Source organism: Xiphophorus couchianus, chromosome 23 (assembly GCF_001444195.1).
Source record: "Xiphophorus couchianus chromosome 23, X_couchianus-1.0, whole genome shotgun sequence".
Lineage (NCBI taxonomy): Eukaryota > Metazoa > Chordata > Actinopteri > Cyprinodontiformes > Poeciliidae > Xiphophorus > Xiphophorus couchianus.
In genome coordinates, this window is record NC_040250.1 from 19,209,255 (window position 1) to 19,232,893 (window position 23,639).

The 23,639-nt window shown below is 38.3% G+C and overlaps 3 protein-coding genes across 3 annotated transcripts; 1 reads left to right on the plus strand and 2 right to left on the minus strand.

Moving 5' to 3' along the window:
- Positions 1 to 1,546: 1,546 nt before the first annotated feature.
- LOC114138702 (uncharacterized) lies at positions 1,547 to 6,369 on the minus strand. The gene is made up of 9 exons (XM_028008090.1): positions 6,309 to 6,369; positions 5,024 to 5,137; positions 3,265 to 4,941; positions 3,070 to 3,169; positions 2,836 to 2,984; positions 2,625 to 2,737; positions 2,446 to 2,535; positions 2,237 to 2,359; positions 1,547 to 2,142 (listed from the first exon to the last, which is right to left on the minus strand). Exons 1-9 carry the CDS (start codon positions 6,361 to 6,363, stop codon positions 1,939 to 1,941), a joined length of 2,625 nt encoding a protein of 874 aa, XP_027863891.1. The 5' UTR covers positions 6,364 to 6,369; the 3' UTR covers positions 1,547 to 1,938.
- A 485-nt stretch (positions 6,370 to 6,854) lies between these two features.
- On the plus strand, positions 6,855 to 8,478 carry LOC114138753 (glutamine amidotransferase-like class 1 domain-containing protein 3A, mitochondrial). Its single transcript, XM_028008153.1, has 5 exons — positions 6,855 to 6,926; positions 7,339 to 7,451; positions 7,571 to 7,742; positions 7,842 to 8,043; positions 8,126 to 8,478. Exons 2-5 carry the CDS (start codon positions 7,344 to 7,346, stop codon positions 8,316 to 8,318), a joined length of 675 nt encoding a protein of 224 aa, XP_027863954.1. The 5' UTR covers positions 6,855 to 6,926; positions 7,339 to 7,343; the 3' UTR covers positions 8,319 to 8,478.
- Positions 8,479 to 10,940: 2,462 nt separating this feature from the next.
- LOC114138703 (TNFAIP3-interacting protein 3) lies at positions 10,941 to 16,891 on the minus strand. The gene is made up of 7 exons (XM_028008091.1): positions 16,615 to 16,891; positions 13,561 to 13,711; positions 13,061 to 13,204; positions 12,766 to 12,894; positions 12,173 to 12,373; positions 11,842 to 11,967; positions 10,941 to 11,614 (listed from the first exon to the last, which is right to left on the minus strand). The coding sequence occupies exons 1-7, from the start codon at positions 16,776 to 16,778 to the stop codon at positions 11,387 to 11,389; spliced, it is 1,143 nt and encodes a 380-aa protein (XP_027863892.1). The 5' UTR covers positions 16,779 to 16,891; the 3' UTR covers positions 10,941 to 11,386.
- Between the last annotated feature and the right edge of the window lie 6,748 nt (positions 16,892 to 23,639).

Sequence of the window (23,639 nt, forward strand, 5' to 3'; positions counted from 1 at the left end):
TGACAGAAACTTCTGCTCAGAGGTTTCATCACAATGGACAAAATAAAATATTTGAACATCACATCATTGTATAGACAGTTTCCAAGAAGGAGTATTAAACAACAGGTGTGAATGGATTTCTACACCCGCAGGGTTTAAAAAAACATGAGAACATGATTTGTGACTTTACCAGTTTGTTTCTTTAACTTGACATTATTTGTGTCTTCCTCAGCACGGCTCAAAATAACAAATTTTCCTGCATGCACATTTTGCAGATATTCTATAACTCTATTACAGGTTTCCCTGTATAATAATTTACAGCCAGTATAAAGTATAAGAAGTAAATGTACTGACCCAACTTGACTCAGCATCATGGAACTGATATATAACTGCTAATAAATGAATCAGTTGCAGTCCCTGATACATTTCTCTCAAGCAAATTTAAATATCAAAGATAACACGTGTATGTCTTGGGTGCTTGGGTTTTGACTTTGTTTCTGTTTGCACTTTTCACAAGGCAAATTACTATTTTACATCAGTGTAGAATAAATTTGACACATTCTTATAATTATTTTAATTCTATCACCCTGAAGTTTTTTTTTTGTGTAAACCTAAATAAGAGGTCCCTTATTTAAGTTTATGCCATGACATTGTAATTAGATTTTATCTGGACTTTGACTATGCCGCTCCAGAATCTTAAGTTTGAAGAGGACGGTTTTCTGTGGAACCATTCAGTGTTATATATCTGGTGTGCCTCAGCTCACAATTATAAAGTTATGACAGTGATGGTGACAACCTAGTGGATCCCAGTTCCTTTGAGCAGGTCAAAACAACTGAAAATTATTTCTGATTCTGGACCCAATATTTTGAGAGATGGAAAATTTGGCACAGTCTATGGGACTGGCATGAAAGCAATCTAATAGGCTACAATGATAAGCAATGGTACACTGAGTGCTGTCTTTTGTTGTCCATTATGTAATAACTGATGGGAACAGTTTATACACTTGGTTGCAAGTTGTGTTGTTTGAGGGCAATATTTGCTTTTTTCCCCCCATATTTTTAATGTTTTTGCACCATTAGTGTTTTGCAAACAAAATGTGTCATTTTCACTACGAGTGCTGTTGCTTACGCCTGTGTGTTTGAGCTGACAGCTGCATGAAAGCAATCTAGAAACACTGTAATGCATTTTCAGGAATATTTGGTGTTTGAACTACTAAAATAGGCAATTACATGTTTTTATTAGAGGCCTCATGTATTCATGGATTTTAGCATTTTAGCATTTATGTGGACTATATATATTAATATATATATATATATATATATATATATATATATATATATATATATATATATATACACTGAATATGCACTATTCATAGTGCATATATGCAGATATATACCTGTTATAAGAGACTGATGCGATTCTAAACTCAGATCTGAATGACAAAATTGCATTTTCCCTTCCTATCAGAGACAAAAGTATACTCTGAAAGTATCTTCCACTGTTCTATTTGTTACGCAACCTGCTTATGTTTTACAGCATCTACTTTTATGGAACAACAGGCACTGTGGTTTGAAACATTTTAATGCAAACAATCTACTTCATAGATCAGATTGTGCTTATGTAAAGGTGCTATCTTTTGTAATATTCTTTAAATACACATAGTGCACATATGTCATTTCGAATATTGTTATTCTTATCCAGCCACAAAGAAGAATATAAAAAGATGACACAGCAGAAAAAGTAAATATTGACATTCAAAGTTTTGTTTTCTAATACAATTTATGATATACATGAAATGTTGCTCTCTAATAAAACATGTAAATTTACTACATGAATGTAAGTTCTGATATTTATTGCATCTGATATTTATTGCATATCTATATATTCTATATTTATTTATGTATTAGACATGAGTACATATTTTAGAAAGCAACACAAATCTCCAAAAATAGATACTAGGAGTCGCTATTGAGGTCTGTGCTTTGCTCATGCGTTGTGGAGAGAGCCGAGTTTTCAGTTTCTCTTCCTGATTCTGAGGTTTCATCCCGTCCTAAACTTTCCTCAGTTTGGGTGTCTGGAGGAGCCAGATCATGTTCAAAAGCAGGATTTATTTGCCCTTGACTATGCCGGTTCTTAACTTTCTCAAAAATCTGGAAGACCTAAAAACAACAAAAACAAAATTCAGAAACCACAAATCAAATAGTCAAAAACTTTTATAGACAAGTGGGCAAAATTTGGTCTTGCTTGTTTTACCTTGGATTTTGGAATGAGGCCCACTCTGAAGAAACCAATTTGTCCAGTTTCAATCTTGGTGCAGTCAACCACAGTAGATGCAATATTCTCAGGGGAGGGGCCATCACACAACACTCCTTCAACCTTAACAAAACAAATCATATTCAGAACATGAACAACATTTTTATTTGTTTCATCTGAACTTCTCCATGCTATCTCATGATTATCACCTTTTTTCCCAGTTTAGCATAAACTTGGTTATGGTGAGTTGTATCTGCCTCGCCTGTTGGGTTGGCTGAGGTTACTGCAATTGGACCCACCTTTTAGAAATAGAAGGTGGTCAGTCAGCAATGTAAGATTATTTCTAATTAAACTGAGATGGGCTTTGATCCATAATCTTGGACTTTACCAAATTAATCAGATGTGTAGCTACTGCACAGTCTGGGCTCCTGATGGCAATGCTTTGTGGAGTCCCGATGTGTTTGGCAGCATCTCCCAAACCAAATATGTCCAACCATGGTCCTATCAAAGTTAGCCAACAAAACCCATTAGGTATTCCCATGAGCACATCATGAACTCAGTTTTCACACAGTTGTCCCTGAAAATAAGAAATCACTCACCTCTGGGGATGACCATGCTGATAGAGGAAGGCCATGCAGACTCCATGAAGTCCAGGAGCAGGGGACTCAGCAGGTGTCTAACAGGCTCCAGCTGCTTGACAGAAGAGATCCACATGGACATGGGTCGGTCCTCAGCCTGCTTCTTAACTCTGAAGCCAAACAAAAATGATCATCAGTGACAGAAAAACAAATAAAAAAGTTGCTAAGAGAAAGTTTTACAACTATGAAGCCTACTTGTAAGCTTTGATAACTGCATCTGGTCTGTTGCAGGCAGCCACCAGCACATAGACAGTGTCAGTTGGCATTCCACATATGCCTCCATTTTTCATGATTTCTACATCATATAAATACAGAGCAGAAGAAAAATATGGATATCAGGTCATACATGTAAACAGAGTACACTAAAAACTATCGACATGATCTTCTCACCTGCAATCTGCTGAACTGATGCTGCTTTGCGAGCTGGTACATGCGGACAGACCCCTTCCCCTCCTCCGACCCCACCCAGATTGACTAAAGGTCTTCCTAAGGGGATTTGAGGAGACTGGAAGGTGCTGTTGAAAATGTGCGCCAAGAAACAGTAAAAACTGACAAGACCAAAGATGATTGTGACGCCAATATCATAACCATAGGGCAGTGCACCAATTGCATCCAGCAGGAAGCTGATAAGGATGAGCTGGAAGGTGAATGCATAGACAAACCAGGCAACATTAAGAAATATTGCTGCAATTGTCAACAGGAGGTTAAACATCATGAAACCAATAATCCCAACAGCGACACTGAAGCCTCTGGTCTCACTGTAAAGACCACCAAATCGTGTCAACCCCCACACCGTCCACATCAACCCGTAGAGAATAAAAGCAGTGCTCTCGAGAGTTTTACCCCGAGCAAACGCCACTGAACCACACAGGAGCTGCAACACTCCACCAGCCATCACTGCCCAGGGCAAAACCAGTACAGTCAGAGGATTCCTGTCCCCAATGGTGGCTGTGATGGCAAAAGCTGCCAGAACATTGCAGGCGTGGCCCAGCACTTCTGCATCTGCATATTTGGAGTATCCAAGGTGAGGTGTATGCAGGTCTTTATCCAGAGCCCTGAGAGTGAGACTGCGGATTCTGGTTACTAAAGCTTTGAAGTGTCCCTGCCCAGTAGGAATTTTGGTGCTGGAGACCATGTTGACTGTTGTAACAAAAAGCACTCCAGCAGAAGCTACAAAGATAGCTCCTTGTACACCCTGAGTGCCACCTTGGAAGAAGCCTTGAGGTTGGGCTGCGATGGAAATACAGTAGGCTACAAAGAATAACTGGTAGAGGCCATCCAACAAGCTCTTCTGACAGCTGAACAGCGCGAGGACAAAGAAAAGAACGGCAAAGACAACAGGGAAGGGAACCGGGGAGAACGGCTGAATGGAGTACAACGATAACAGAGCGCTGTAACCCTCAGCAAATTTGAGCAAAGATGTAAAACCATAGAAAGTCGCAGCTAATGTGTCCATTGCTCGGTAAAAGAGGACACACATGCCAAGCTGGAAGACTCCAGCTGTCCAGAGCCAGGGGACATGGCCAACAGAGAGATGGGGGACCACGCCTACCAGGGGACAGGCTAATACAGAGGCAGATAACAAGTTCATCACCAAACCTACACTAATTACAGCACTGCAGCTCTGGTTCTGCTCTGTTTTCAGTTCATTTTTCTGTTTCATGATTGTTCCTGGAGGTTTCACTTTGCCCTGTGTGATGGTGTACAGCAAACGCCCAAAGCCAAAATAGGCACACACAAGACAAACAAGGAGGTAGTTTGCAGCTGTGGCAGACTGACCGAAGTCTGAATCTGACAGACCAGCGATTTGATGGGCACAGGCTAAGGAAATGCTGATAGCTATGACCAGGAGAACTGGTTTCTTCACAAAGAGGGCTGCGATGCCAATGATGAACAGGGCTAAGGTAAATGCTGCCAGGCCAGGAATCAGAGAGGATTTTAGCTCTGTCAGTGGCAACACTCTCTGTCCTGTCAGGATGTAGACCAGACCCGACCCACACCACAGCGCAGAGATAGTCAGACACAGAGTGGAAAACAGTCGGGAGTGGGACAGACTGTGACGGACACCTAGAAAGGTACAGGACAGGGTCAGGAGGCTGGAAAAGGCAGAAAATTCAAATCTGTGCGGTGAAATATACTGAAAACAAACCTGTGTAAGCTATCAGGGCAGCAATGATGAGGAGTAAAATCCCCAGCGCAGTGTGGGGGATGAAGTCTTTCTCATGAGTGCTGGCATAGCTGTTCACCAGCAGCAGGAGAGAGCCTGAAAGTCAAAAACTTGTTATCCAGAGCTGCCAGTAAAAACTAGCCCTTTCTCACTTTTTCCACAAAAAAACATAATCAACTCTAATAGCAAGTTAAGGTCATTGCTCTGAAATATTATTACCTTTTTAAGACCACTGCTTTGTAAACACTTAACTATTTAACTATTCATATTTAGCTACTATGAAAAATTAAGAAGAAAATGTAAGTATTTTTTTCTTTTTGGATTGTACTCCAACTTTAATTATATTATGAAAAGGTTGGTAACAGTAGAAAGTTCTACTGATTGTGTACCAGCTCAGCCTGAGATTACAATAATCTACTTTATCCACTCTACTTTGAGTAGAGTAAATACAACTCATATCTGTAAAACCAGTTGAGCTTTCAGGATAAATAGCATGCCCTCCAAACGGTTCTATGACTACATGGGTCCTAATTTTAACCTGTATCAAACCTTTAAATATTACTAATGTTGGGCTGGTATTTAACCTGTAGACACACCCATTAGGGGTCCATTTTTTTGCCCCATTTCATATCTCATTGAGCTCAATATACAAATGTGGATGGGTTTTATTTCACAATCTTGTGGAGACTTTGCTTATCATCATTGCTAAAGCATTTCTTTATTGACTTTTTGCTTCCATATAACTGTCCAATAATCTTGTTTACAGCATTTGTTGAACTGACAGAAGTAACCGTCCATGGTTTGCACTCATTGAGCAGGAACTCACAGATTGTTTCCTGGAAAACTGTCAATTCAGCCCATAAAATGTTCCATTTTATGGACCAAAGTGTAACATTTCTGTATTAATAATCATTTGTCATTAAAAAAATGCCATGTAACATTATATTTTTCTGGGACAGAATTTGGGGTTTTCATTTGCTGTTTAAGTAGCTGCACACTATAAATATAAGCACTTGTAAGAATGTTAAATATAGACAATAAATCATTCTTAGAACTGCTCTCCTGTCTAATATCTATAGTTTACTCTTTCCAGATTCAACCTTTGCATAATTTAACAAAGAAGGAAAAACTGTAAAGTAGATCCTTTGCAAACATTCAGATTAAATCCTTTAGGATATCCTTGACACTATTTAGAATAAATTAGCTGATGATTACTCCAAAAAGCAATTACATATGTGGGGGGAAAAACATGAAATGCATTCTTTACCTGCAGAGATGCTGAGAATGCCAACAGACTCATCCAGTGAGCTGCGCTGAGCCATGACAGCAGTGAGAGTTTGTCAGCTGTGTGATGGCTTTATATAGCAGAGTAGGGAGGGTGTCACCCCGGGGGAAAAAAAACACCTTACAGGAAACTTACAGGTTAAACTGCAGCTGAATTGGACAAAGATGCTTATTCTATTTGATATCAAGTTCTATTTGGAAGCTAAAGCTGATATTTCTATAGAATATATTTTGGTGAACATAGTTTAAAAAAAGAAGAGTGTTCATTTTTACTTATTTTATTGCATATTGAATTCAAATAAAAATAATTTTCTTCCTTTTTCTTAAACTGTTCTGTAATCAGGGTAATTACAATAAATCTTTTCTATAATCAAGCCGTTTTACTGTCACATTACTTTTCCGTTGAGACATGAGTCAGCAGTTTCACCTCCAATGCAACAGGTCTTCCTGGTTACCTGGATGTGGATGATGTCACTGACTTAAACAAAGGACAATGGGAGGAGAAAGGACTATAAAAGGTGTTGCTCTGCAACAATCCTGTCACACCTGCAGTAGCTCCGTTGGTCACTGTGCATACTGTCACCTACTACACCTACTTAAGGTAAGACATCTGGTTCAATGCATCAGCTGCCGAGGTTAAGGTTGTTTTAATTCCATAGATTAAACCTAAGCTGGTTGGTTTTAGGTACTAAAATGAGACATAGTAATAAAGAAGTTTAAAATAAAGCATTACAAATTTTTGAATCAACTTTAGGTGCTTTGTTTATTTAGTACAACAACAGACTCTCTGTTAGGTAGATTATCTAAGATTAGCAATGTTGGCAGCAGCAACGCTCCAGTGACTCATTTTTCGACTGGATGTGTAAATGATTATCTAAACTGTTGCTCTCTCAGGCTCAGGCTCTTAGCCACTTATCCTGGTTACTCTGCATATATTGATGGAATAAAGGTAAACCTTTAAAAAAGATAAAAGTTTCTGTGCATCTTTAAAAACCATCATGTGTGTTTTTCAGTAATCATGGAAAAGCGTGTTGCAGTTATTCTTTCTGGCTGCGGAGTCTATGACGGCACAGAGATCCACGAGGCCTCTGCCGTCCTGGTCCATCTGAGTCGTGCTGGAGCAAAAGTAAGGACAAGAATGGGCTAAAAAATATTTCTAAACTGTTAATTTTCTGAAAACAACGACTTTATTAAAAATAATAGCATTTTGGAGAGGTTAAACTGTTCAATGCTGTTTGATCTCAGGTGCAGATGTTTGCCCCCGACGGAGATCAGATGCACGTTGTAAATCACTGCGAGGGGAAACCTACTGAGGAGAAGAGGAACATCCTGCAGGAAAGCGCTCGTATTGCTAGGGGCGACGTGACTGATCTGGCCAAGCTGGATGTCTCAGCGTTTGATGCTGCCATCATTCCAGGTGAGATAATCTTCTATAAACTCAGATGAAACTGTGTGAAGCTCCTCTGTTTAATGTTTTAATGTAGGTTTCTGAACAAACCCCTACGTTCTCTATCAGGAGGGTTTGGTGTGGCTAAGAACCTGAGCGACTGGGCTTTAAAAAACAAGAGCTGCACCGTCCAGCCACATCTGGAGAAGATCATCAAGGATTTCCACAAAGCAGGAAAGCCTCTGGGCATGTGCTGCATTTCCCCTGTCCTGGCTGCAAAGCTGCTGCCCGGCTGTGAGCTGACCGTGGGGCAGGACAAAGAGTGTGAAAAGTGTGTAAATCTCTGTCCACATTAGGTGAAAATGTTAGTTTAGTGGATTTTGTGTGATCATTCACTTGGTTTTTATCTTCAGGTGGCCGTTTGCTCAGACGGCTGGAGCTCTGAAGGACATGGGCTGCAAACATGTGAACAAAGACGTGGATGAAGCTCACGTTGATGTCAAGAACAAGCTGGTCACCACCTCTGCCTTTATGTGCAACGCTCCCGTTCACAAAGTGTTTGATGGAATCGGCGTCATGGTTCAAGAAACACTGAAACTTGTCTAAAGAGTGTTATTACATATCTGGTTGTACATACCTGTTTAAAACATGCATCAAATGTGTTCATGAGCATTTTGGCTATTGTTAAAATGCAGCAATTTGCTTTAATGTAATTGTAACAGTGTGGATTGTTTTAAATTTTCAATAAAATGCTTTCTCAATATTATATTTTTTTATTATTTACATTTATGAAATCTTTCAGTGTATACACATTGAAAAGAATCCACACCCTTTTTTTTAAGTGAAGAAGTTTTCTAAAACAGATTTTCTTTTCTTCGGTAGTTATAAATCACACAAACATTTGAAATAAGATATGTGTTTATGCTTGACATTTTAGTCGCTCTACAGTATGGAAAGCAATTGTAAACGTCTATGTAGTAAAATACTTGTTTCATGTCATACTTCACATGGACTGACTTCGCTAAACGAAATACATACATGAATATCAAAACAAAAGTGTTTGCATAACAATTTATTAGAAATTCAGCAATTTTAAATTTAGTGATTAACCGGCTTCTTGTGGCTTTACTAACCATGTCAAGTCGCTAACTTACCATTTGTCATTGGATGACAATGCCAGGATCCACCTGGACACATCACCACTGATTCCTGAATCCTTATTTTTGGGTGAACTGCACATCAACCCCACTGCCAGTATGGAATTACTATTGTAAGAAAAAAATATATAAATATATTAAAAATATTTCATTTTAATTTCACTTTATATAGCACCAGTTCATACCAAGTCTACTCTTAGGGGACATTAAAATAAACAAAAAAAATATATATATACATACAGAAATGCACAATAAAATCATGTCCTATTTGACTTTTTTGAAGATACATTAGCTGTTCTTTCTATTTGTAAAATGTGTGGATATTTTGTCTGTTTTAAATAAACATATTCAATTGGAGAACAAAATAAAAAAGGTGGATCAAAATGAGCTTTTGTTCCCCCGTAAATAACTGAGGTTAAGCATTACTTTTAATACAGAAACCGGAGCATTCAAGTGTTGACACAATGCTTCCTAATTATTCATGCTGCCCCCTACTGTCAATGACTTCTACCTGCATTTACATGTTGACATTACAACGCTTTTTAAATGGTTCTTCTGCCCCCTGCTGTCCACGGCTTGCACCTGCACTCAGATCACGTCTCAGTATTTTGTAAAAGTATTTTTATACATTAACCTGGAACGTTTTAAAATTTGTTCACATTACAACCACACACTGCTGTATATATTGTCTGGATTTTATGTGGCAGACCAACATACAGGTATAATGAAGTTTCCAATGAAGTGGAAAGAAATTATATATGATGCAACTCTGTAGCATCAATTTATCTTCAGCCTGATTAACTTTGAAATCCCTCAATAAAATCTAATTTCACAAATTGACTTTAGAAGTCATGTAACAACATCTGTGTAATTTATTCTCAAAATAAATAAATCAGTTCTGTGTTACGAATTTGTTATTTCTCGCTGCTCAAACAGCTGCATGACAATGAAGGGAAATTGAAAGAATAATACAGCACAATGTAAAGTGAAAGACCAGGAGAGAGAAAAGAGAGAAGAGAAGCAGCCAAGAGGGCCATGGTGAGTTTGGAGGAGCTACAGAGATTCACAGCTTAGGTGGAAAAGTCAGTTAACAGAACAATTATAAGTTGTAAACTCCAGAAATCTTCCATTCATGGAACTAGCATTCCACATGGTGGCAGCCTAATCCTGCGGGAATGATCTTTCTCACCAGAGACACAGAAGATGCAGATTTAATAGATGGAGCTAAACACAGAACAGTTTTTGAAGAAAATACTTTATAAAGGTCAAATGGATATTTTAGATCGAATGATATTTGTGTGTTAAATGGCCCATTCAAAGTCTAGACCTAAATCCACTTGAGTACCTGTGACAAGACTTCTCAAATGCTCTCTATTCAATCTCACTACATTTCAGCAATTTGGAAAGTAGAATGAGTATTGATCCAGGGGAGCAAAATATAAATGCACAGATTGCAAAAAAATTGTGAAACATATGCATCATTTCTTTCAACTTTCCAATCATGCACCACTTTGTAGTGGGCCATCATATAAATTCTAAAAAATAAAAATCTGAAGTTTGTGGTTGTCTCAATTAGGGATGCACCGATTTATCGGTGCCGATTTTCCTAATTTTGAAAAATCGGTGATCGACTGATTTTTACATGTGAAGCCGATCTTATCTCATGATTTTATCTACGTCTGCAAAGGTATTTAAATCAACTGCTATCTTCTTCTGCTCTGATGTGAGAGAGATTTGACTAGCAGACCGGCCCACCAGAGCATGTCTATATGTTAGCAATAGTCATCTCACTGTTGGCAACTCATGAACTTTCTTGCTATATTTTGCAACAGTTTAGACAAAAAAAATTGGCATCTGCCAAAATCGGAATCAGCATGTCAGGATATTTAATAGATTGGTAATCGGTGATTGGCCAGAAAACTGCAATCGGTGTACCCCTGGTCTTAATGCTTTTGCAAGGTATTGTAGTATTTCCTTCTGTTACAGGAACCATGTGCGGAAAAATTTGCAAAGTGGTCACTTCAGCTGAAGAAAAACAAGCAGGAAACAACTGGATTAAATCGTTCAAAAATAGAGCATCATTGAACAGATTTAATTTACCACGACAATAATGCCATTACAAAGTATAGTGCCCTCCCACTGTACCATGAAAATACTTTGTGGAGGTTTGAAGAAAACTTTAATCACAATGTAAGTAAACAATTTAAACTAAATTTACAGACATTGTTTGGTAGAATATTCTTTCAAAGAGCTATTCTGATAATTAACTAAGAACATCAAAATTGTTACTAGAGACTTGTTAAAGTACTTCAAAAATATATAAGAAAATAGATGGATGCATTAAATAAGGTACAAAAATACATTATTTTTCAAAGAAAGTCAATACAAATTCAGATTTTTGTTTTCTACATTTGTCAGGATTCTTGTCTTATTAGCCTAAAACGAAGGCTGGTTATGAAACCAATCAACAGTTTTCATTGATAAGCCCATAGTTGTATCCTTTGCTGGTCCAGTCTTTTAGCTGGACTCTTTGTCCCTGTTGGGATGCTTGGGGCAGAGTGGGTGGTGCTGCTTTTTTTTCTCCCCGCTTTGTGCTCTCTTCTCTCCCTCCACGAGCTGCTGCTCATTATTGCAGCGGTGGACAAGCACAGTGTCCTTGTTTTGGGAGGTTTTCTGCGACAGCAGTCGCTGCAGCATCTGTTTATCGGACCGCTCTCGCCTGAAGTCATCCTCGTAGATCTTGAGCTAAAAGGATTTCATAAAAATGAACGAGATTATTATTTTAAACCAATTTCAAAAAGCAGTTGAAAAAAAATCTATTCCTGTTACTCATTTCTCATCAGTCCGACATACATTAGAACATACATGTTTGTTAGTAGTTAGAAGTTAGAGTATTTAGGTAACCTTTCACTGTGTCTGCATGTCTATGCATGTGTTACTGCATACATGTAAATAGGCAATGAATACACTACCTGTTCCTGCAGTAGTGCAACCTGTTGGCGCATCTCCTCCCTCTTCTTCCTGAGCCTTCGGTTCTCCTGCAGTGTGTGCTTGTGGTCGTTGTGCTCTGTCTGATATTCTGCTTCATAAATTTCAGTCTGCAAATACAAGACAGCAACATGGCAGTGAGCCAGTGTTGGACCTACAACTTGTGACACCACTGGGTGGTGCAGTTGACCCTCTTATTGAAGACTCTGCTTGAACATTAAGTAATGGTTTACCCAGCAACAGAGATTTGACATCAGCTATGTTTTTCTGCTTTTTTCCCCCCTTTTTGAAGTTGTTCTGAAGAGAGAGACCCACCTGACATCTAAGTGCGCCCAGCTGCTCTTTTAAATCTTTTACTTCTTGCTGTGAGTTTCCCAGAGTTCCCAGTGATGTAATTGTTGGTCCCTTTGCCTTGTATCCTGCCTCTGAGGAGGGAGAAGCTAGGAAAGAGATGGCTGATGGGATGTATCTGGAAATTTGACCACTGGAGGGACATGGCGCAGCACTAAAGGCTCCCTTCAGTGGAAATAGAAGGAGAGGTGACGGGCAACAGATTAGTCACAAATAAAATCAAATGCAGGGCCTTGCAAAAGTATTTCTGCCCTTTCAGCTTTTCCTGATAATATCACATTACAGCCACAAACCTCAATATATTTTATTGGGATTCTGGCTAAAAGTGTTTGACACTCTTTTTAAAGTTTCACTCATAAAAAAGAAAACCCGGAAAAACTATGCACAATTTTTTATTGCCTTGACAACTATGCACATCTTTGTGCTGGTCCATTACATAAAATCAAAATGAAATGCATTGACATTTATGGTTGCAACATGACTAAATCTAAAAGCTCGGGGAGCATGAATACATTTGCAAGACAGTGAAGAATAAATAAGATTGATAAAACAAAAACCTGCTTGACAGATGAAATGTCTTTCTCTGGGCGGTGAATTTTGTTCTCCAACAACCTGACATATTCTTGCAACTCCTGGTTTTTCTTCAGCTCTGTCATAAGTGATTGTTCATAATAGTCCTTCGCACTCTGCAATCGAAAAGGCAGCTTTAGACATCACACGGGTAAACCACATCTACTGCCATCATTATAAATTCCCTGGTGTACACCCTTCCACACCCGCTCTCACTGGAGTGTAAGAGCCAGTGTGGTGAGCTCATGGTTGTGTGGGTGCTTGAAGTTTTGCTGTGTTTACTTGTTGTTGTTCAACTTTGAGGAGCAGTTGGCTGTTCAGCTGTTTAATGGCGCCATTTTCCTGCTCCAAAGCTTCCAGTCTCCGCTGCAGACCCAGTGTGGCGCTCCGGTAAACCTGGTCCCAGTCCTCGTTAAGCTTCATCAGCTGTGGGATATTACCGACATCATCATCATCAGCATCCTCATATAACCACAGCAAAAACCTTCACTGCAGTAATCAATAACATCATTCATTTCATCATCACTGCTCTCGTTTCCAGTATGTCACCACGACAACACAGGGAGCAGGAAGTACGGCAAGTCATATTTTAAATCTCAAAGGAGTTTGGTATTAAAATTAGGAGGCAAAGGTGGCACCACTTTCACTACAACACTTTCCACATAGCGCCTACATTCCTCCTCCAGCTTTCAGTGGGAACTAGATATAATTGCCAACATCAGTAGTAATTTGTTGACCTGCAAAGTTTCCAATCGGCTGCTGTTTTGGGGGAGATGCTTTACCTCTTTATTCACTCTGCGGAGCTCGGTGTTTTTGTTGAGCAGCAGTAATTTCTCCTGGTCAGTGGAGGTGACTGTCAGACTCTCAGTGATCAAAGTGACCTGTTCATCTGTGGACAACAGTCTGTCACCCATCGGGCTTGCATTTTCTGACCTGTATATGGGGGAAAAAAACAAAACAAAACACAGAATGAGGATATCATAATGTGCCATAAAAAAAGCACCAGGATGAACATCAGGAAAGGATTTCTATTATTAAGCAAAGGCATGTATGCACAAAAGAACGTCAGGTACTTTTAAACACCCACTCACACAGAGTGCACTTCCAGAGAATCAAATAGCAGCTATTATGCATACCCACGTAGACACACACATATGCATATACATAGTCACATTCTGCACGCAAGACACTCACAACTATGCAAATTGTGATGTATTCCTCTGCATCTGACAATTAAAAGTGTCTGTTTACAGTCACAGATAAAGAATTTGCACATTCATAACATGAGGAAGCAGTGCCTCTTATAATCCCTGGAAAAAATGTGATTTCTAGAGAACCTCTTAGAGAAATAGGGAGAAAAAAATTGCATTCATTAATTAATCCAACAAGCTTCCCTCCCATGCCAGATCTGTTGTGTGGTCTGCTTTAACAGTCAAATGCTGACAGGGAGGCAGAGGAGATGTACGCCCAGAGGGAATCTGTTCATGGAGGAGCTTGAAACACTGCATAAAACTCCCCTCCGGGCTTCTTTACGCAAGCATACAGTTAGGCTACTGTAACCATCCAGGGCAGAGCACTACAAAGAGTCTTTATCTGAAATCCCCTCTCATCGGCTTTAGGGCAAAACACCTCCACAAATACATGCTTTCATCCACTTATGTACAGTGTCCCGCTGCGCAGAAAACTAAAGTTATGCAATTTCACGGAGCTGCTTTGTAAAGCAAAATAAATGGAGGTAGCAACATGTAGGCTAAGTCTGATTAATGTCAAAATAACACAAAATGCGTTCAGCTAAGCCAATCTCAACGTTTTTTTGTACACTGAGCAATCCAAATCTAAATGCCAAGTGATCGATCATAATATGATACTTTGTCATTTTTGTAGACAAAGTTTGACTTTCTGAAAAAAAATCTTCAGTGGCCTATTCAAGCTGCTGAAGACATTTGGGTAAGATGAACTGAAGCCAAGATACGAAGGACAAGGCCCCAAAAAACCAAGGTTGAGAACTATGTGGGGTATTGTTTGTAAAGCTACATGGTGAAAAATTAACAGCAATAATTTAGCTTATGTAAACTTTCATGAAAGACACAAATGGGGGTTTATTTTCAAAACATAATACTTTCACCTTGTTCATTTATATAAACGTCAGTGTTTCAAACTAAATATTTAGTTGACAAAATAATCTTAAGGTAGCAAAGCAAAAGTCAAGACAAATTGCAAAATGATTGCGGTACACAAACTCAAATTGTCCATTTAATTTCAGTACGATGACAACAAATGGTATGTACATTGTTCTGTGAGGGGAACTTTTAATAAGACTGAGCTATTCACATCATGTTCACTGGTTCATCAACAGATAGCTAGTTTTTCTTTTTTGTTTTTTTAGACCTAGCTTTAAAAGTGGCAAGCACAGAAACAAATACTACAGCTGTCATTTCCTTCTTATTATATATATAGTTGGTGTCAGCCTAGAAGGCTGATATGTTCTCAAAACTGAAGAATGAATAGAGAATGCTCATCCCATTGAAACCTCTCACTAATTTGCATAAGCTGCTGAAATAATGCTGTGTTTGGTCTATTTACTAAAACACTAAGCAACAGTTGGAAGGAAACTTTCCAAAACTGACAGAAACATTAAAGCCCTGCTGTAAATAATAGCACTTCCCCTTTTATATCAAAACCACATTTTCTAATACGTGTGATGCTTTTTTAAAGTTGATATAACGTGGTTTGTGTGAAAAACCGTATTAGTGAAGTGACATATCTGAAAGGAAAATCCAGAAAAATATTTCTGTAAGTATACAATCTAGTTTCACTGTCATTCTACTGTATTCAACAAGACAGGTCATGTCAATCATTCAAATCACCAATTATACAATGTGGGAAATTTAGGGAGAAAGGAGAAGTTCAAATTCAATAGTAAGAAAATGTAGCGAGGATGTCCTAAAATGATAACCGATCCATATCCAACAATCTGTTCTGGCAACTCAGTATAGCTTATTCAGATGTACTGTTGGTACTGCAGTTAATGCAAGTATCTGTGATGACAGTGTGAGAATTATTTTTTGTTTCTCTGATTTCCTGACATCCTGTGAGCACTGTGAACCAGTTTTATAAAGTTGTTAAGCATGGGGATAGAGGAGACAATGCCACTGTTCTGCAGCCATGTTAATTAAGTTACATATTACAGAAGTAGAGGGAGTGACGGCTTCAGCTGAAACTCCAAAAAGGGAACTGAGTTTTGGCATTTCACTATTTATATGGTTATTTTTAAACAATCTCAGCACTTCAAGTAGTGAAGCTACTTCTTTTACCCAGTGTGATTCCATAAAGACTCATTTTTATGATGTTTAAGACAAATCATTTCAGATTTAAGGGTACAATATTTTCAAAACTTATTCTTATTTTTACAGCACTGTCAAGTGGGATTTGTGAAACAGTGAACTGAAGCCTACATTGTTGTGACCTCATGGGGAACTCCAAAGTCCCCGAACATCCCCGCCTCTCACAGAGGTGAACTTTTACACTCAACTGTCTGAGCATCTATCTTGTTTTGTTTCAACATTCTGTTTGTAAAATAATGTCGATAACAGAAAAGTCTGAAAATGACAGTCATTCTATAATATTAGACTATTTTGCTATTGGAGTTAAAAAATAATAATAATAATAATAATAAAAGAAAACAACAGCTTCTACAAAATGTTTTTAAAAAACAGCCAAACAGCTTGAAAGGGGAGATTTTATCTCGTTCTTTAGAATAAGTCAGACCGTTTGTAAGAAATTAAGTTTTCCTGTGTTCCTTTTAATGTGTAGGAATACACCTGTTGTATACAAACCATAGTTCTTTAGTAGATATGTGTTCTTCTGGGCTCTGAGGAAGACTGCCTTCATCCTTAGCTGAATCATCTTGCTGCGTTCCTGCCACTGCTGCTGCTGATGAGCTTGGAAATGATGAAGAAGATGACAATGACAACACGTCCGCGTCCATGACCGACGACATTTCTAAAATCCTTGCGCAAGTCTTCGTTGAAGCCTTTCTTTCATCAACTCCTGGCTTGGCATGTGGTGGAAAAGCATAAACACTGCTGTCAGTATTGATGTAAAGCAAAAGAGGAAGCTGCCGCGACCATGAGCCACATGACGCAAGGAAAAGGAAGTGACACGGACTTGCTGTTTCAGCTCGATGTGAATGAGGGCCTGTCCCTCTCTGGGTACTTTATTCACGTGTTGTACCTCTTGCTCACTATGTGAGCTGACAGTCCTCAAAATGTTTATACAATTGACTGTACATCATTTGGAGAGCATGGGGAAGTCCATTCAGGGTGATTTTTTTAATTACTTGTCCTAGCTAAGCTCTTGTGTACTGTTTTCTACTGAGTAATTTAAAACGCCACAAATGGGTTGGAAACATAATTAAATATGTAGAGTTTCTGCAAAAGATGATGATAACAATAACAATAATCATAATGCACACATTTATTCATGTCACTTAATGATAGGGTCAGGACTACATTCATTCGTCTGCTCATTACTGTGAGGCGGAGAGGATGGCAAACTGCAGCAGGTTAATTACTGAAGCAGAGCTCCCTTCCGAGGGACAAACAAATGAATTAAAAGATTTTTGTTAATTATGTTCCTCTTAGCCTGGCTAAGCAGTCTTTTACTTACACGAAGGAAATTAAAATGCCAACTTTGCTTGGAGGACACTCTAACCTTCTTAGTCTTGCAACTTAAATCTAAAGAGATTCAAGGCCTCTTAGGGTAAGGAAGAGTGTTAAAGAACCACTCAGCCTACTAAACAGTAAAGGTACAGTAGATGCAGCGTGGTGTCTAACATAAAAATAGGCCCCTTTGAAGCTGACAAAGCTCTCTCTAAAACTCCTGTTGCATAAACATGAGATGGATTCCACTTAGGTTCACACACTGATTTATGAAAAATTTTGAATTTGTTTGTTTTTTTACAATTAGTAAAATTTAACTTGATGAACACACAGTGAGACATATTATTCCTGGTCAAGGACCAAGCTGATTGTGTAATTAAAGTAATTATTTCTATTTAAAACTAATGGAGATGATGGCTCTTTAGGCAAAGACCATGCAAGCAGATCCAAACAAAACCCTAGAATTGAAAAAGGGTGAGCTTTTGTATTATTTTACAAATATCTGTTTGTATGAACTACATTCCAAGTTTCAGATTTTACATATTACTACATATGCAAATAACTAATGCAAAGGGACCGTCTGCTAGAATGAAAGGTATACATTTCACAATATTCTGTGAAGTCAGGAGAGGATGCATTGGGTGACGATATCACCCTCTTGTTCTGTTGTAATTTCTATACCTAATGATTGCCTTTCTTGTCTTATTTGACCAACAGGCAAAAAAAAAAAAAGAATTTAATTGATAAATTAGTACAGAATTTGGACTGATGTCATGTGGAGTTTTAGGCATACAGCAGGCCAAAGTGAGTCAATTTTCATTAGTGAAAACTGAACATCTATATAGTATAGATCACATTAAATAACACTATAGTCATTAAGTACTATTCTAGTTTTGTTGTAGGGCTGAATATCTGTGGTATATATACAGCATATTAAAATTGCAACACTATTTTACAACAAGTCCAAATATTTGTGGCTGTCTAACTAAGCTGGTGATCCAATTGTGTATGCAAATGATTTCTAAATAGAAATCTTTTATTTTCTCCTATGCTAGAGAAAAGTAAGATGTATATATGACATCGTGATGGTGGAATAAGGTTAGAAAATAAAAAATAATCTATATTATTCCTCACAAGCATCCTCTATGTGACATAGAAACAAATATATTTTAGCTAAAAATGTAAGCATGAAACATTGTAGTTTAAAATATTGGATGATGTTGTGCCTTTCCTGGTGAATAAGGATAGTAAGGCTAGCATATAGAGCTTAATTCACACAAAACCTTGACTCCGTAATTAAGTTGACAAGAAATTAATGTTAACTAGGATAGACTAGAAAGTGACAAATGATAGAAAACATTACTCAATCAAAGTTGCAGTCGTGTTACCATTTGGTGAAATGCCATAATATAAAAGCAGAAGAGGCAACAAAAATATTTCAGTGCTGCCCAGTCTAACTCTGACTTGCTTCAGTGATCCCATTCACATGTCTATGCCATCTATCATGCACGCCCGTCGCAGAATTGCTTTGCCAAGCACAGGCTTTGGTGGGAGGGAGTAGCAATGCACTGCCTTTATTGACCCAAGCCTCTGTCAAAGCCAAGAACAAATGGGCCGCTACTCAATGGAGGGATTGATTTTTGGTCTAACAAGAGATCGTAGAGAGGAATCGTGAGTGTCCCATGGAGTGAGGACGACAGAGTGGCGGACGATTTGCCTTCTTTACGACTTCTCCCATGTGTCTGAGTGAAATTCTTCATTAGCTGAAAGGGGAAAGGGACTGGGTTTTCAAATGGTCATGGGAATAACAGCAATCAGTGTCTTAGCTTTTTATTTCCAGGTAATGTTACCTTGACAGAGTCATGTTGGGTCAATGACTCAGTACTCAGCATTTACTAACCACATCTCTTTCTGTTGGAAAATAACACAGACCTATTGCGCTTTGTACAGGCATTACTATGGTTGAGAAGAATCTGTTTAGATGCTATGATCTTTTTGCATAACTCAGTGTGTAAGCATGCTCAGTCCTGCAAATGACAAAGAGAAGTCAAGCATGGGGCAGAAAACAGGTCAACCTGCACCCCCACCCACATGCAGACTAACACACTCACTCCCTCTCTTTTGAGCACAAAGCAGGTGCTACTGGTGATTTGGGAACAGCACAGGAGAACTACTGAATACCAAATAAAGGAAGTACTGAGATTAAATCCCATAGAGCAACAATAAGCAGCTCTGAAGAACAAAAAAGGTATTTCATATGCATATAACAGTGTAAATGTGAAATACAGTTTGAACACTTGAAGTTGATTAGCATACAGACATAAAGACAACAGAGATCGTTATTAGACATAAACCTTGTGTGTCCCTTAAAAATAATGTAAATATGTAGGACAAAAACAATTTCAGGTAACAGGTTGTTCACAAAATTTTTAATTGTAATGAAAGCATCATCATCATCAAGCACACAGCTGGAAAATGTAACGCACAAGTAAAAGTTAATTTGTTTATATTTTAGCAGATTTATATTTAGATTTTATATACCCTTCGACAAGCACAAGGTATTCCTTGTATTATTTGACACAAGTCAACATAGAGGGCACAAAAACATGCATGCAATTAATTACTGATATGTAATGCACATTACATTACATCTGAGTAATGTAATATGCATGTTTCTAGATTGTGAGATGAAGCCATAATATCCAGAGATACCCCACACTTGAATAAGATATTGCATTCTGGCTCGGGCCAGAATTCAAACCTTTTTGATTCAAGGCAAGAACACTAACAACTCCAAAACATTGCCTATTTGAAATTGTACAAATGTGCTCAAATAATTTGGTTCTAATTAGAATTAAGAGCATAGAGACAATCAAGTAGCAGTCTGTGAATGTCCTTGTGTACAAGCAACAATCTGGAATCTAAAAGTCATGTTTGTAGCAATCGTAGAGTTATCTTAAGAACTAGAGGAGGGAACCCTGTTTCTTCTTAGGGTTCTTGGAGGGTTAAAAATATTTTTTTCCTCACTAGACAGAAAACTATGTGTTTGTGAACAAGAGGTGGAAAGGAAGCAGAGAATCTAAATTTTGCAAAGTATCCGTATCACTGTGGATTTTACCTTAGAAGTTTGCCTGTTCCAGCTGACATGATTCCACTGACTGCATTTGCTTCTCAGCATCCCAACAAGTTCTGCTGAAACCTCTTAGTAATCCTTTTATTTAAATCAATTGTTTGATCGCAGCCACATCTCTAGAGCTTACAGGATGATAGACCCCAGGAAACAAGATTGGAGACCTCTGCTATGCACCATTCAGTGTCTGTTTTGTAATGGACTTTAGGGAGTAGCAGTAGAAGAATACAAGATAGAAACTAAAGCATAATCATTTGCTGGGGTGCCTGGAGGGAGTATATCTATCTATTTTAGGTGTTTGCATATCCTAATTCTTTTTTGCTCTAATTAAATCTGAAAATAGGTAGATTGTTATCAGTTCTGGTATAATGTGTACATGTGGGTGTCTTGTTGACCGTTTAAAGACAATAAAATGTAAGATGATGAATACGACCAATTCCTGGTTGACTGTATCAATTATAACTTGTTTTTATGACTTGTTAAAGGATGAAGGTTGGGTAAATGAAAAGCTTTGCAGTCAGTAAATGTCATCAAAAGAACATTATTCAGGCCTTCCCATGAAGTTCTGTCAATACATTCTAAAACAATTTCTTTTTGTGCTGCAATCTTCCATTTTTTGTTGTTGTATGCAATTAAATGTATCACTGAACCGTGCCATGGTATTTGCTAATGGGCATCTTTAGTCTGTTTTAGGTAATTTGCAACTGTTGAAAATCCACTGCTGTGCAATTTCAGTTAAGCGCCGACTTTGTAACAACCCCCAGTGAGAAAACAGAAATACTTGAGTTTGTGTTGCAGTCTGTGAAAATTGGCTGAATGAAACACACCTCTTGAGATAACAAGAGGAATCTAAGAATTGTGGGAATAGACTTTTGCTTTTGGTCCTTTCATTGATAAAACCCCCCAAAAAACTCCTTACCTATTCTGTTAGATGTTGGAACCTTGTATTTGTTTTTCTACATAACTTGTGTTTTAATTGAATTTCAGTTGCTCAGACCTCCAGAGAGATAGAGACAGAGTTCAGCAACGGTTTAACCTGACACTTATTATTAATTTACCCAGTTAATCACAAATCCTTAGTCTATTCCATGAGCTTTTCATACTCCCATTGAAAATTAAATACCACCCCACTTCACACTTTACCTTGGGTGAGCTAATTACAGACACGAAGACAGTTCATTCCTGGCCAGCCATTGCACAATATATCAAAGGTCTTGTTCACTGTCTACATGAGGTTGTTGCAGGCAGTAAACTTAATCTGATTCATTTAATAAAGTTCATCAGTATCCCTCTGGTGGTTTTAATTATACCCATTCCTTGCTACTCCTCTTTTTTTCTCCATTTTTGGGTGTTCATTCTGTTTTTTCTTCAGAGTCAGAAAGACAACACCGATGTCATCTAGTCATCTGGACAACACCCTAATGTGGATTTGTTGACAATAGTATGTAGTAAACAGAAGCAACGGAAAGAAAGAACTGTAATGCGGCTCTGCTTTTTAAACTTTGAATCAAAATCACAGTGTGATGAAATATTGTGTTGAAATGCTGCTTGGATCCTTTCCAATTAATTAGAAATGGTGCTGAGATGAAGTAGCTCTGCCTATATCACTGCCTTGCACAGGAACATAAAAGGGAGAGAGCGTCTAGTTATGCAAACGTCTATCAGCACAAAAATCTGTAAGGCAAGTTTCTGTAAATAATGAAAATATCCCTTGCAAAAGAGGGTGTGCAGGCACTGAGGCTGTAAGAGCTTGAAATATCACAGAAGGCTGCATACAGAAGATTTCATTTTTAACCGCTTTTTGCAACAATGTCTATGGTCACATGGGGCTGGAGATTTGAATTTAATGAGATAGGGTGAGATTGAAAGGAACATGAAGGGCAGCCCAGTTCCTGGAAGGATGTCAGGAGAAAGAATCAACTAAAAATAACATTTAGCAGCTCAGGCTTTTTTAGACCCTGGAGTATATTTTTTTTTCTGTACTTTACCATTCAATTACTGAGGTACTGTTTTTCTTTCTGACACAATGCAATTTGGCAGATTAGAATATCTGAAAAGGGTAATTTATCATGAATTATTTAATTAAACTTCAACAGATTCATTACAATCAGAGTGACATGTTTCAAGTATTTATTTCTGTCCTTTTTTAAGATTATGGCTCGCAGTCAGTGAGCAGACTATTTAGAGTCAGAGCTCTAAATAAAAGGGATGTTTTAATACAGAAGTGTAATCTTAATACAAAATATACTTAATATGCAGTGTATGTTCTGTGCAACCAACCTGAGCTCCTTTTGAATGAATCACTGCATAAATGCAGCATGGCATAGATGTGTTTTTTGCTGAGGTGTCAGAAAAGCCCAGGTTGGTATAATAGCAGCCTTCATCTTGTTTGCACTGTGGGTTTGTCTTGATCATAATCCATGTATTAGCTGGGGCTTTTAGGTAAACAGAGCTTGCCTGCCAATGAAGCACTCTGATACCATTGCAATTAGGTATTGGTACTATTGGTATTGTGGTAGGCGCAGACAAAAAGATGACCAATGAATCTCCTTCAGTATTGTCAGCCTTTATCAACCAATATCAGCCTTTTTTACGAGTTTATCAGGTGTTGCACCTTCATTGTAGCACCCCAGCACACCAATGTGCCACTCAGGACTGGGATTGGGAGCATCCTGCTGCAAATATTGAAGGACCTAAAGCTTGCATAGAAAAAGAAAAAAAAAAGAGTCTGCTCATGCCCTTTTTTTTTAAAGTACCTGTTTGTGGTCTGCACCAAGTCAGGTAATTAGGTCATTAGCAGGACTAGGCAGAACATAATTGGATACTGAGGAAGTTCACCCATTTGACTAAGCTGTATTGAACCAGGAACACATCTAAAAGTTGCAGGACATCAGACCTCAACGCCTGGATTTGAGGAACTCTACAACAGATATTACCTTCTGCAACTTTCACCACAGTTTCCACAGTGCGTGTTAATGCGGAATAAGATATATTTGACTGCATGTGGGCGCCGTGGCCCCCCAACTCTCCTGGATACCGTGAGGGCCACTGTATATAAACATATAATGAA

Excerpts from the sequence above, each read along its gene's own strand:
- LOC114138703 (XM_028008091.1), bottom strand. The coding sequence starts at position 16,778 with ATGTCGTCGGTCATGGACGCGGACGTGTTGTCATTGTCATCTTCTTCA. Across the intron at positions 12,895-13,060 it reads TCAAAGTTGAACAACAACAA|AGTGCGAAGGACTATTATGA; the intron begins GTAAACACAGCA and ends TTTCGATTGCAG. Across the intron at positions 11,968-12,172 it reads TGGGCGCACTTAGATGTCAG|ACTGAAATTTATGAAGCAGA; the intron begins GTGGGTCTCTCT and ends TTGTATTTGCAG.
- LOC114138702 (XM_028008090.1), bottom strand. The coding sequence starts at position 6,363 with ATGGCTCAGCGCAGCTCACTGGATGAGTCTGTTGGCATTCTCAGCATC. Across the intron at positions 5,138-6,308 it reads CATTCTCAGCATCTCTGCAG|GCTCTCTCCTGCTGCTGGTG; the intron begins GTAAAGAATGCA and ends TTTGACTTTCAG. Across the intron at positions 4,942-5,023 it reads TGCCCTGATAGCTTACACAG|GTGTCCGTCACAGTCTGTCC; the intron begins GTTTGTTTTCAG and ends GTACCTTTCTAG.
- LOC114138753 (XM_028008153.1), top strand. The coding sequence starts at position 7,344 with ATGGAAAAGCGTGTTGCAGTTATTCTTTCTGGCTGCGGAGTCTATGAC. Across the intron at positions 7,452-7,570 it reads TGAGTCGTGCTGGAGCAAAA|GTGCAGATGTTTGCCCCCGA; the intron begins GTAAGGACAAGA and ends GTTTGATCTCAG. Across the intron at positions 7,743-7,841 it reads TGATGCTGCCATCATTCCAG|GAGGGTTTGGTGTGGCTAAG; the intron begins GTGAGATAATCT and ends GTTCTCTATCAG.